The sequence below is a fragment of the Corticium candelabrum genome, chromosome 20 (assembly GCF_963422355.1).
Source record: "Corticium candelabrum chromosome 20, ooCorCand1.1, whole genome shotgun sequence".
Taxonomy (NCBI): Eukaryota; Metazoa; Porifera; class Homoscleromorpha; order Homosclerophorida; family Plakinidae; genus Corticium; species Corticium candelabrum.
The window spans coordinates 1808979-1822773 of NC_085104.1; the positions used below are offsets into that span (position 1 = coordinate 1808979).

At 40.7% G+C, this 13795-nt stretch overlaps 1 protein-coding gene across 1 annotated transcript; it reads left to right on the forward strand.

Moving 5' to 3' along the window:
- Nucleotides 1-9318: 9318 nt before the first annotated feature.
- Nucleotides 9319-12392, forward strand: LOC134195939 (uncharacterized). The gene is made up of 7 exons (XM_062665029.1): nucleotides 9319-9383; nucleotides 9458-9548; nucleotides 9616-9666; nucleotides 9741-9827; nucleotides 9958-10092; nucleotides 11803-12053; nucleotides 12107-12392. Exons 1-7 carry the CDS (start codon nucleotides 9322-9324, stop codon nucleotides 12246-12248), a joined length of 819 nt encoding a protein of 272 aa, XP_062521013.1. The 5' UTR covers nucleotides 9319-9321; the 3' UTR covers nucleotides 12249-12392.
- The last annotated feature ends 1403 nt before the right edge of the window (nucleotides 12393-13795 follow it).

Genomic DNA, 13795 nt, shown 5'->3' on the forward strand with positions numbered 1-13795 from the left:
TGCCATAACCACCCAGTCAACTCTGCTCAAGTCCTCAGTTTTCGACCAGTAAACAATGCTGTCAAGAAGCAGTTTACAAGTTTATTCGAGGCAGGAAACTCAGCAGCTACAGCTAGGCATGAATATGCAAATCAACTGCAAATGAAGTATGACATTCTTGACATTGAAAAAACTCTTGCCGATAGATCCATCCGAACTGTCAAGATGTTCAACGTTTGTTCCAAGAGTGGCGAGAAAGATGTATCGGCCCTGAAAACGGCAAAGCAATGTTTGACCGTCTGTCATTAGAAGTAAAACAATTCAATGAAATTCATGCTAGTAATGGTGGTAAAGCATTTCTTCAACAATATAAGTTAGAGGTGGAGTACAAAACTGGGCTTCCTGATGACTCATTTGAACCACCGGCAGCTAAAGTCACAAAAATATCTGACCACGTTCCCTTTATCCTAGCAGTAGTCACACCTTTGATGGCAAGAGCCCACAAACTGTTACGTCAAAGCGGCGAATTAGTTTACTGTGACTCAACAGCCAGTTTGGACAATTTGAATACTGCAGTCTTCATTGTGAGCTCCAGTACTTCAGCTGGTGCAATACCATTGGGTGCTGTAATGACATCTAGTGAAGATGCTGAGACCCTATCATCAGCATTCACAGCACTTGTTGATGTTCTACCTGACTATGCCTTCTTCGGGAGAGGCAGAACAGTTGGACCCTTAATGATTTTAACAGATGATTCTGCCAGTGAAAGAAAAGCACTCAAGACAACCTGGCCAAAAGCAGTTTTACATCTGTGTGTGTTTCATTTTCTCCAAAGTATGTGGCGTTGGCTATGGAGTGCTAGGTCTGGTGTGTCAGCAAATGATAGAGTCACTTGTATGCTACTAACCAAACGTCTTCTTTATTCGCCTTCAGAGGAAGCCCTAGACAACGTTAAAAACGAAATTGACAAAACCCAGTTTGGAAACTTCAAAACAAGGATAGATAGCTATTGGACGAGAAGAAAAGAGTGGGCACTGTGTTTTCGTACAAAATTCTCTACTCGAGGAAACTTCACCAACAACTATTCAGAAACAAGTATTCGGATTACAAAGGACATCCTGTTCCAAAGAAGGAAAGCGTGGAATTCAATTGAATTGTTTCAACTGATAACGAAAACACTAGACTTATACCATCAACGACGACTGTTATCCTATGCAAGCAACAGACTTGACCACTTTGTATCACTGAGATTCACCCTTGCTGGAATCAAGCCAGGAGCCATTTCTTTTGATGATGTATGCGTACGGATGACCTACATGTTTAAGTTGTGCAAAGTCAATCAAATGATGACATCCAATGGGTAGTCGACCTACAACTCGGAGAATGCTCCTGTCCTATAGGGTTCAATGGTAAGCCATGCAAACATCAGCTTGCAGCCTCAGCAAAATACATGAAAAATAGTATCAATAGCATTCCAACTGAATCTCCACAAGAACGACGATTCTTTGCAGTTCTTGCTCTAGGGAGCAGCTGCCAAGACATCAGTTTCTACAGTAGTGTCAACCAAAAAGCAGATGAAGAGCACCTACGTTCTCTCTCCGTTGATGTGCAATGGTCTAATGAAGACGTAAAGAAATCATTGGAAGGTCCACTCCCACCCTTTGATGACCCACTTCAAGACTGCGTTAGACATGACACTGATCAAGATCACATAATTACAGGTTATGGCATGGATGAAATCAACAGAGTTGAAACAGTAAGGAAGCAACTATGTCATGTAATGGACGACATTGAAAATGGACTAGGTAATACTCATTATAGTATCTCAAGTGAAGATGGTTTCTTGGCTGCAGTAGAAAAGTTTTGCTCAACCTACTGGAAGATTCGGGGTAAACTAACCCATCCATCCAACAAACTGCAGCGCTTGATTTCTGCGTTACACATGTTTGGTAGCCATATAGGGCTAACCAAACATAAGCAAAAGATACATGTACAACCCACAGCTGTCAGTAGAAGACGGCCCATCAAGACATCAGCTTCTGTTCCAGCAAAGGTGGGGCGCCCCACGCTATTTAGTAAAAAGGTGGCTGCTGCTGCTGCTGCTGCTGCTGCAAGTAGATACGTAATGCCGAAACGAATTCAACGATCAAGAAAAGGACACAATCTGGCAATCAGTTTAAAGGGAAACACTAAAAATGCACTATAACACAATAACTTTATTAGTAGCTACACGTAAATGATTTTTACAGTAACAGGTCTTGTTTTAGCTTTCAGTTTTGCTTAATTCTTTGCATAGTTCAAATGAGACAACAGCGACAGTCATTTTAGTTGTGCCACTTTCACAATGTTGAAGTAAATTTGCTTTCATAAGTCCAACTATTGTCTGCTTTGTCTACTATTCTACACAGACCCTGAAATAAGGATTTCAAATTGATCAGCCATTTAGTCAGAGCTGTAGCTGCCATTTTGAAGCGGCTCTATTGCAGCCGACATTTTGAGAAATGAATGACTAATTACATAACCCTTCGTCGAGTCTGATTCATGTCATAACTGGTAGAGTGATGTGATTTGTATTGCCTAAGCTGGATATGTTTATGCTAAACAGTGATTAAATAGAAATATTTAATCAGTTCAGCTATATATCCAGTATTGTTGTGTAATGCCTATCGGCTGCCTGCATGATTGTACAAATGCCCTGTATTGTGTGTGTACTAACGGTTGTCTGTCACAGTCATTTGTGGACAGTCTCTCTGCCTGCACAGTGGTTATGTCACTACATTGTGGTAAAGCAGGTGGGTGAATTCTTTGATCATGAACTAGCTCAACTGTCTTGACCGCTGGTGAGTTGTCAGAAGCGCACGAGCGCAGAGGACGCCTGAAGCTGTGGTCTCCTAGCATCATAAACTGTACACCTGAAAGCAACCCGAACATTTCAATCCATGCCGTAACTTTGTTTCCAGCAGTGGACCAATGCTCTTATGGCCGACCGTTATTTCATGCTCTGCTACAGATGTACTAACTATCTATCGATCTGCTCATGCACTAAATAAAATGTCTGCTAATGAATCAACACAAAAGCAAAAAGTTGGGTTTTGTTTATTATAAAATTTATAATTCATAGTGTGTATATATATATATATATATATATATATATATATATATATATATATATATATATATATATATATGTTATGCACAAACACGGATATGGACAAACTGTGGATGTGTAGTGGATGTCTACTTTTGCCGGGTAATTTAAGGGTTAGGGTCAGAATGATATGGTTAGGGTTAGGGTTAGTGGTTAGAGTTAGGGTTAAATTAGGATTAGGGTTCGGAATGCATAGTTTGTACGGGCAAACCATGGATTGTGCCGGGTAGTCAGTTAATGGATTGTCCAAATCCGTGCTTGGAACACAACATACTGTATATGCAACAATCTGACCACCAGTCAAGCAGTACTACATTTGAATGAACAACTGTCAGTATGTTTATGGCGTTGTAACGCAAAGATTCTTTTAAATCGATGATGTTTACACGACTTAAATTTGAACTTTGGTTGACTTTATACAAATAGCTATATTAATTTTTATATTTTGACACACACCCATATTTGTCTTTATTACATACATAAACAGTCCCACCTCAACATCCAAACAACTAAGGCATGCATGTCCTAACTCATCCATACATCCACTATCTCTAAATTTAAATGTTGTAACACCAATCTAGCAATGTAAGACCACAATCTGATAGACAATTGTTGTAATAAACTGTTTAAAGACTACGAAAAACATCCTGTTGCTCACTGCATAAATTCTTGAAGTTATAGAACATAGAATCTTGAAACTGTAAGGTGAACATAGACCAAGAGTCTCCACAGCAAATGGACAGAAGAAGATAACACCAGCTGCTGAAACCTCATAGTTTATAGTTGGTAGATTGCAACCACCTAGCACTGCTCCATTACTATCTTTGATAGTATCCCTTCTCAGTACATTCGAATTAAGCTGCAACTAATCACAAAAATACTTACTACAGCAGTTGCAATATATGACATGTAACAAATGTACGCAACAGGATATCTAATACTTTTAACTCTTAGATTGACCAAAAACATGCATTTGCATATCCTGTGTTTGTTTGTTGAGCCACATGCCTCTCTTACTTTAGAATATCCAACCAATCAAAACTTTCGGCAATAACAATGGGTGACATCACATTAGTCCACAATCTTGACAGAAAATTATGAACACGTTTCCACTAGCACTTAAACCAGTTTAACGAGTGGTTTAAGCTAAACTGATTTAGGGATTAACATGTTCCACCTGCACTAAACCAGTTACCAGGGTATATTCTAAACCTTAGACCTACTTTGTAGTAGGTCTAGCAAAGTGATTTAGATTGAACTATGTCGTGACAGTAGCGCGCTTGCTTAGATGGCTTCTCAACAATGCTGTTTGATGATATTGACTGTTTTGCTGGTATAGGATTACCTTGAAAGATGTAAGGGTTGTTAATTAACTAAAGGAGAGAGAGGGAGAAGATGGTGTCCTTGGTCATCGTCATGCAAATTCCTAGTACTATCATGTGACAACCAACAGTTGCTCTGACTCTGCGACAGAGCAGCCAATACTTCAAACCAGCCTACAAGTGTTCCTAAACTATTTGTATTGCACAGCCCGGATGTGCAAGTTCCTAAGAGGAAACAGTCGCTTTCTTGAACTTGTTTAGTTTATAAACGCATTTAAGCGAAGTTAAAGTGCACTTAGTGGAAACATGGCCTATGTTTCTATCTTACAAGTATACGGATATAAAAAATCCTACATTTCCCAAGAGAAAACGCACCATGAAACTGTTCTCCATCATCAACTAATTAATAAGAAATTAAACAAAGTGAAAATGATGTAGCTTGGATTGCATAGTACAGCAATCCGTAAATAATCTGCACGGCTGGCTGGCTGGCTGGCTGGCTTCCTTTGGGGATTTGACAAATCAATCAAACGGCAATCACACCTCAAGCAGGGGTTTCCCTATAGAGGCGCCGCGCTATGGTGATGGCGCTATGGTGATGACTGTATCTCAAATGACATGATGACTGTATCTCAAATGATGGTTGATAAGGAATGCCAAAAGTTACTTGACAGCACAGCACGTAATTTTATCTGCCCAAAGCGCAATTACGACAGAGCAGCATCCAATTATCTACAGGGTTACAAATCTGTTGCGAGTTGACCTGACATTAGTCCCAACTCACCACACCCACAGCTTTGTAATTGGCATTTCCTCAACGTGACCTTGTACACATAATCCTGTAGATAACTAGGTGCTTGTCTGCCGTCAAGTAGATTTGGGCAGATAATTACGTGTTGTGTAGTCAAGTAACTTTTGCTTTCACTGTCAACCCTCATTTGTAACTGTTTACTGTGTGTGAGGTCTTTACGATTCTTGTTTAGTGTACCCTAACAGATCGATACAAAGTGTAACCACTCAACTGAAATAACGTTACAATATAAAATTTCACAGTATTTACTCACAGGACTACTAGTATGCATAGTAAGTTGTACAAGTTCAGTTAAATGTCAGCTAACATGACCTGTAGTCTATATGATCTAACAGTTGTGTTGTGATAAAAGACAGTAATGCATATCACCTTGACCTAGTGACTATCCACGTGGCATGTGTTCCCACCACGCTATCCTGACATTTATGTCAGTGGCTACACCAATAAGTCTGACAATCATTAATTAATTAAAGTTACTTCTTCTGTTTAAGATAAGATCTCGGTGGCTAATTAATATTAATAAAATGCCACGCTGTTATTAATTCCTGGGGAAACCCCTGCTCAAGTACAATTATGTGTAACCTCCCCCTTCTTCCTCCCCAAAGTGAAAAAACCATCCACATTCAGTGCCTTACAGCTCAAAATATATTTGTAAATGAAATGTGACACAAAAGGGGCCAACATGCAACAAAATACCCAAAACATGGTCTGATGAACAAGACAAATATTGACCCTCACCCACTTGAGCTATCCTTGACAATTAGCCTTGACTAATTATGTTAGAAAGCTCTCGCGTCTCTGATCAATATTTAAAGTATTGCCTCACCAACCATGTTCTAGCTCTTATTAATTTTCCCAATATCAGAATTTATATAAAATACCAATCACACCTCTGATTACCCCACACCATTTACAGTTCAAAATTGTCACTTGCCACATTACATTCCTATTGTGCCGAATCAAATTAGTTTAAAGTTAAGATCAAATACAAAAATGTCCAATCTAATACCTAAAGCCTGGTTCACAATATCTGCTGGAGAGCTGCCTGACCTGCCCGACAGCTGTCAAGCAAAATAGAATAAATCCTATTCTGTCTGGCTACCACTGCTGCTCTGGCTGCACTCTGGCTTCAGTAGGCGTGGCAAGGTGCATTTGCCAGACTGCTGTCCTACAGATATTGTGAAATAAGCTTAAATAAGATGTTGACCATACTAAGTTTGCACGAAATCCAAGGTAACTTTTAAATTTGAATTGACACCCTCCAGAGTTAATTTGACAGACAACTAAGCTAGTTTAACAAGTCAAAAAATTAGATTTTTTGACACACTGTGAATTTGATCTGACATAAAACAAATTTGATTTTACGACTTGGAAATTTGATCTGACTACAAACTAATTTGGTGTGACAGAATACAAATTGAATGTGACAAGTGACAATTTTGACCTGTAAATAGTGTACAACAATTTCCAAAATTATTAGGATAAACCGTTGACAACAGCACATAAATCAAAGTACTATAGTATGCATGCTCAGTGGGTCTTTCGTGTCAGTGCATGCTAGTACGCTGTACGTACTGTAATCATATGTAACATCAATATTGCCAATTTACTGTTTGAACAATAATATTCAATTTATGAACTAAAACGTACCGGTTTCAATTTGTTTGAATTTTCGTTGTGTTGCATAATTTGAAATTCTTACTTGTCGCAAAGAAGTCCACATATGTAATAGCAGACTCTAGGAGTTCAGCAGCTGCTGCAAATAATTCCCAAACTGGGGTCCCTTCAGATTAGTGTTCTCCTTCAATGCGCGCACTCATATTCAACAATTAAATGACCAACGGTCGAAAACAAGAGAACTATCAGTATTCCCTGCAAACACATGCACGTGCTTATTATAAAGTCAAGCACGTGAATATCCGGGATATTTATCCGGGACCTGAAATAACCAGGCCCAAAAAAATTCGCTCGCCTTACGTGGGTGGAGTAACGCGCGCGATTATGCGTAGGGTTCACATGACCGAAACGTTATCTCTAGATGATTTGATTGCGAATCTCTAGTAATTCATTTCGTTCCATGTCCACGCTGGCTGCCTCTGGTGAAGGCGTCAAAAGATTGGCAGTTGTGTACCTCCCTAGTTGCCGAAGTCCACTACCAAAAGTTTTACTAGCTGATGCTGTTGCTGTTGTTGACGTGACTGCATACGGAAGAGCGCACAACGCCCCATCCATGACGCTCAGCCTCTTCATCTCGATACGAAAGTGTATACAGTTACTGATCCAGTAATTCGTAGAGGACAACAACTGCACTTTCAATCGAGCAGATGACTTCGATGGCGACGGCCAGAACGCGCTCGTACACTCTAGCTAGAGATAGAGCTCGAGGACAGTGCCCAAGTGTCCCCGTCTAGAGCCGCCTCTAGAGGCTTTAGTCAATTAAGTTTGAGGAGTCAACTGTACGAGATATATGCATGACACGTTGATCGCGGAAAAGAAGCCATTGCAAAAAGAGGATAAATAAACGGAAACACCATGTCAGTGCATGCATTCAGCTATCGGCATGACATTCAACAACAATACAAATAGCACATGCATGGCTGCGCCGTTCTGGAATCCCCAAACTCTAGAATTAAGCACCGTATAGGTAGCTTAATTGCAATTAATGGACATGCCTATATAGACAACATATAGACCTGCAGCCTGAAATCTTGCTAAGCGAATGTGATCAACTAGAAAGCCCAGCTGGGCTCAATGTCAAGCTGTAGAACTGACTGCATACATAATCAGATAAACAAAGTTGAAACTGTTTGCACAAGGAAAAGAAATCTTTATGTGTGTGTGTGTGTGTGTGTGTGTGTGTGTGTGTGTGTGTGTGTGTGCGTGTGTGTGTGTGCGTGTGTGTGTGTGTATGTATAGCATGATCTTTCGCTTGCTTTACGCAAAAGTCCTAAACTCAAAGCGTTGCAAACCCTAACGCAAGTTAGCTCAAGTATAATTCTGATTAACTTAATTAACATACGACGACTCAAGCACGTTCGCATTGCTTAGAACGCGAATATTTAATTAAGCATACTGAATGGTGTACACAAGAAGAAGACGGCTAGCTGCACGAAAGATCTGCATAGCTCATGATCTGGACATCATCCATCTGTTGCATACTCAAATTGTCAGTCTGCTAGATGGCCTGGTATGGACATCTACACCCATTAATCTGATTAGAAACCTAAGAGAAACTATCCGAAGCACCACAACTACACAGGACAGACGGAAGAGTCCGTGTTTTGTGTGTAATTGATCCCAAGAAAAAGTTTCCATTACGTCACCATTTCTTACTCATGCTGAAGCTGCACGACTGTCAACGTGTGACAGTACAATAGAGAGTGCGGACGAGCTGCTAGGCATTTGCCACTGAGAGGTGCCTAGACGCAGATACATACAAACGCCAGCCGGAAGTTCTCGACTAAGATGACAAAGCACAACAGGATTGGTGCTCTACTCACTGCTGCTCTTATTGCAACAGTTACCAACAGGTGTAAGCTAGACAAATAAAAGTATACTTGTTTGGAGAATGTAACTCTTGCGTACTGATCTAGTGCAAAGACTTCGATGAGTTCGGATCCCTATTCGCCTCCAATTTTCGAGGTTCCTAAAGAAAAGTGTGGAGATACTTTCTTAAAAGTGAGTTTGACCGTTCCCTAGACGCGCCTGCCGTTGTGTTGAGTGTACCAAGTTGCAAGAAGGTTGATTATGTATAACTTACGTTTTAGACTATAGCCTTTGGAAGAAACATCACAAGTTTATTTAAACCGTGTAGCATTACAGGCGGATTAAGGTACGAGACACACCTCGAAACAAAGGCACGCACGCACGCACATACAGGGACTGTCACACACACACACACACACACACACACACACACACACACACACACACACACACACACACACACACACACACACACACACACACACTCAATCACCAAGTCATTGCTGTCTTCTTCTCGTAGATGTGGAGATACAAGCGAGAGATTCGAATATTGCACAGGTCAAAACTGGGTATCCATGTGTCCTTGTCCCTATCATCTCCAAGAGAAACTCGTGGGAACAAGAATCAATCCTGGAAGGTAACAGACATTACAACGTACACAAAAACGGTAGTTCTGACCCGATAATATTAATAATAATGTACACATGTTAGGTCCTGTAATGACATATTGATAAGACGTGGTGGCCAACTTAGGAGTGGACCATATTGGGTAACATTCGAGTCTTCCGCCTACCCATACTATGTAATAGATTACGAGCGCATATTGTCTTGATAATTGTGTTTACATAAAACCGTTCCTGCACATGCAGGTATTCTGCGATATGGAGACTGCTGGAGGAGGCTGGACTCTAGTCACCAAGGTTTCTACGTGCAACATATGCAGTGATGGAGTATATTATAACGAGTGTCTATGTGTATTCATATGCACAAACAGGTAAAGGGTAACGACGTTCTGATGAACCGAGTAAACGCAGCCCAATGGCGAGACGGAAGGTTGATGGGAAGCACCACTAATCTTGTGGTACGACTAGCACACACGCACACGCACACACACACACACACACACACACACACACACACACACACACACACACACACACACACACACCCACACAGCAAATACAAAACGTTAATTTTCCATCTTCGTATAGAACGAAAACGCTTTGGGACTTGCGTACACTGCATTACAATTCCGTGATGTGATGATACGCAGCCTGACTGACGGCAGAAAACATCTGGCCTGGAGACATCCAGTCACATTTCGAAGCATTCAGTCAATCGTAAAGGTGAGACAATTCCAATAGACTCAACACACACAGCATAACTGCCAACCCCTAGTCAAGGCGAGTATCTAAGGGGTTCGAGGGGATGACAACGAACCAACCCACTTCTGTCAGAGATTAGCTCTTACCCTTGTCTAGACAACCAATCGCATGTGCATGTAATATTTGCACCAAGTGTAGAAGATATAACTGCTGAAGTGCTGCTATGGTCAGTGTGTGTGTGTGTGTGTGTGTGTGTGTGTGTGTGTGTGTGTGTGTGTGTGTGTGTGTGTGTGTGTGTGTGTGTGTGTGTGTGTGTGTGTGTGTGTGTGTGTGTGTGTGTGTGTGTGTGTGTGTGTGTGTGTGTGTGTGTGTGTGTGTGTGTGTGTGTGTGTGTGTGTGTGTGTGTGTGTGTGTGTGTGTGTGTGTGTGTGTGTGTGTGTGTGTGTGTGTGTGTGTGTGTGTGTGTGTGTGTGTGTGTGTGTGTGTGTGTGTGTGTGTGTGTGTGTGTGTGTGTGTGTGTGTGTGTGTGTGTGTGTGTGTGTGTGTGTGTGTGTGTGTGTGTGTGTAGACCTGAATAGAGCATGTTGAACTGATTGGAATTTATCCACCCACTATCCAAATCTCGGGTAGTCGGACGCATGCGCAGTCGCGATGTTTGACGTTGCGTAGCGGCGAAGCGACGCCATCTTCGGCGACCGCGTGTGCACCGCTAGATAGTCTTTGATATATACTAGCAGCGCGCAATATACGGCACAATTTATTCTCCCAAAGATTTTGAAGTGCGCATGGCTGAAATTTGCCATGCCACGTGACAACAGTCTATACATAAAATTAATTATTCACAACGTCACAGGGATTGCTATGTCCAAAATATACTTATGACGTAGTTTCGAATCCGATCCCAAGTCATTTGGTGGCGTATTCGCGCACATTCCAATCCGTATGTGAGTCACGCCCATAGCAACCGTTAGCAACAGTTTGTGCTGTGGAGTCGTTATTGGTGCGTTGAGAGACCACAAAGTCGCAAGGCGAAGTACATCAATTTGTAGAATTGTGTTGATGAAGTGATAGCCCAATTTCTCGTTCTTCTAGTGGCGTTTCGGCACATACGGAATCCGATCTAGGAGGCGTTACCCTCCATCATGGTAGACAATGCTCTGATTACAGACCCCAAAACGCACTTGAACGGCATCGGACCAAAGCCAAAGTTAGCGAAAGCATTGTTTAGGTTACTATAGACATCTTTGCAGTTTCGACAAACTTGTTGATCTCGGCGAGCATGCCGATACGAAGCGCACGTCTTTGCGTCGATATCTGCATGGAAAATTGTCACCGAATGCTTAGCGAAATTGTCTACTTGTGCTGAGTTGCTACCTAATGCTATTTCAATCGATTTTGTGATTTATATTGGAATAAAAGTTGTTCGACTACAGAGGCAATTGACTTGTATGCAGATTATATAGTTGCCCGGATTATAATTGGTAGATAAAGGGTTAATTAATTAAACATGACTTCCAAAACGTTTAACAGTTTGTCAGTACACAACACGTGTTCACCATGCATGGATACCTGCAGTGTGCAACCATATGTGTCACAGTGAGACTGCATGGAGCTTGAGGGGTCCATGAAACGTATAAGATTGGGTCTAGGAGCGCGAGAATCGAGTAGAATGCGTGAGAGCTAGTAGCTCTGCACACAGTGACATGTCGCTACTCAATTTTGCTCTTACAGAACTGCACAAGGATTAGCAATGGCTACAAACTCTCTGGTAGTATCCAACAGTTAGATTACAAAGGAAACCCGATATATCACAACGACTGTACTGAATTGGTGTACGGCTTTATGGGAGGAGACTCGAGTCATGCCACAACTACTGTGGCAGGATGTGCCAAAGGTCACAAACACGGTCACACTGGTGCTGTCATTGGAGCCTTTTTGGATCCACCTAGCGGTGACCGCAAGACACCCAACCAAGACTTCAAGTATATTAATAAATTTACTCACTATACTTTGTCTAACTGATTGCTTTCTAAAGATGTATCAGTGACTTTGGTATTGGTGGTGGATACATCAGTATGACCAACCTCGTTGGACGATACGCAATCAACGCCCACTATTGGTCAAGCGGTAACAGCAACACAAACTCGTGGAATTCGCACGGCGTGTTCGTCAGATGAAATGCTAGAAACAAAGATTTGCTATTCACGTCACTGACTGTGCAGTGTTTCTGTGTTCAAGTTTTGTTTGATTGCTATTCGAAGCATGCAGCTGTATTAGTGGAGAATCACGCATTAATTAAATGAAAATATATTTGCCAGGTTACTCAAGCATGCGCAGTTTCTAAACTTAAAACTGAGGTCAGTACATAGCCTGCTGGCCTAGCAGAAACAAATTTAGAAATTAAAAATAAAAAAATTTAGTCTCAAAAAAAGTTAAAAATTAAACTTCAAAAATTTAAAGCAAAGACTTAAAACATAAAAATTAATTTTGAAATGTAAAAATTAAAATTAAAAATTAAAAATAAGATTTAAAAATAAAAAAATTAAACTTTTAAATTTATTTAAATTCATTTAAATTCATGACTTAAAACTTAAAATTTAATTTAAAATGTAAAAATTAAAATAATAAATCAAAAATTTAAAAACAAAATTAAAAAATTAAAATTTAAAAATTTAAACTTACAAGATTTAAAACTTAAAAACATAAAAATTAGAAAAAACCAGCCAATTTAACTGTTTATTGCAAAGGTTAAAACTAGAAATGAGAAAATTAGAAACGTAAATATTAGAATGCCAAAAATTGAATGGTCCAATCACCCACTGACAACCATGGCAACCTTGATAGACCATACATGCATAGAGCCTATTCAGTGACGTACGTGCATGAAAAGATTCAAACTTTGCAGAGAAGCAGCGGCCACCACCTAATGCATAATGTTAGGATGACGACTTAGGTGACGCAAGGGCAGAACCAGCAAATTTATGCCCGAAAGGAAATTTTTCTTTAAATTTTAACGTTAAATTTCTTGATACGGTGACGTCATAGCATAATCTGGGTTACTGCAATGTACACGTGCGACCTTTAAACTACCATATTGCATGTGCGCCCCTGCTCTAAGCTCTCTATAGCACTTGCGCGTGTTCTATCTTCGCTAGTGACTCACTCTAGCAACTCCAGATATTGTCTTAGAAAGCCAAGCATTTTCGCAAAAAAACCGTCACGTGCATCATACGTTACTACACTACTACAGTAGTACAGTGTCCGTCCGTCTGACTCTCCCACTGCTTTACTAACATGACGACGAATCTGGGAGGTCGAGGCTCAGGTCTAACGCAGAGCCTTAGATATACGGCTCTGGTCTCTATCGCTCTGGTCAGATCCCGAACTCTTAAAGCTATGGCTCTGGTCAGACACGATGTAATCAAGTTCTACGCACTCGGACGCGTTTACGCGAATATTGATTTGTGTCGTTCACCCAGTTTAGTCTGACTTTAAGGCCATGTATTGTCTAGAGAGCCACATGAACAAGCACGCATATTACAAGCAAGTCACGTGCCTTTGGAGCACTAATTAAAATGTGAAAACAAACACTTACGACCGTAAATTAATTAAACAAATGCCATAGCAACGTAATTTTTATAACGTCTTCACAAACGTTGAATCACACTCCAAGTCTTTGAGCTGGAGCAGCCACACGATTTGACGCCATAGATTGTCCTTCTAG

Excerpts from the sequence above, each read along its gene's own strand:
- LOC134195939 (XM_062665029.1), top strand. The coding sequence starts at position 9,322 with ATGTGTCCTTGTCCCTATCATCTCCAAGAGAAACTCGTGGGAACAAGA. Across the intron at positions 9,667-9,740 it reads GCTGGACTCTAGTCACCAAG|GTAAAGGGTAACGACGTTCT; the intron begins GTTTCTACGTGC and ends ATGCACAAACAG. Across the intron at positions 10,093-11,802 it reads GCATTCAGTCAATCGTAAAG|AACTGCACAAGGATTAGCAA; the intron begins GTGAGACAATTC and ends TTGCTCTTACAG.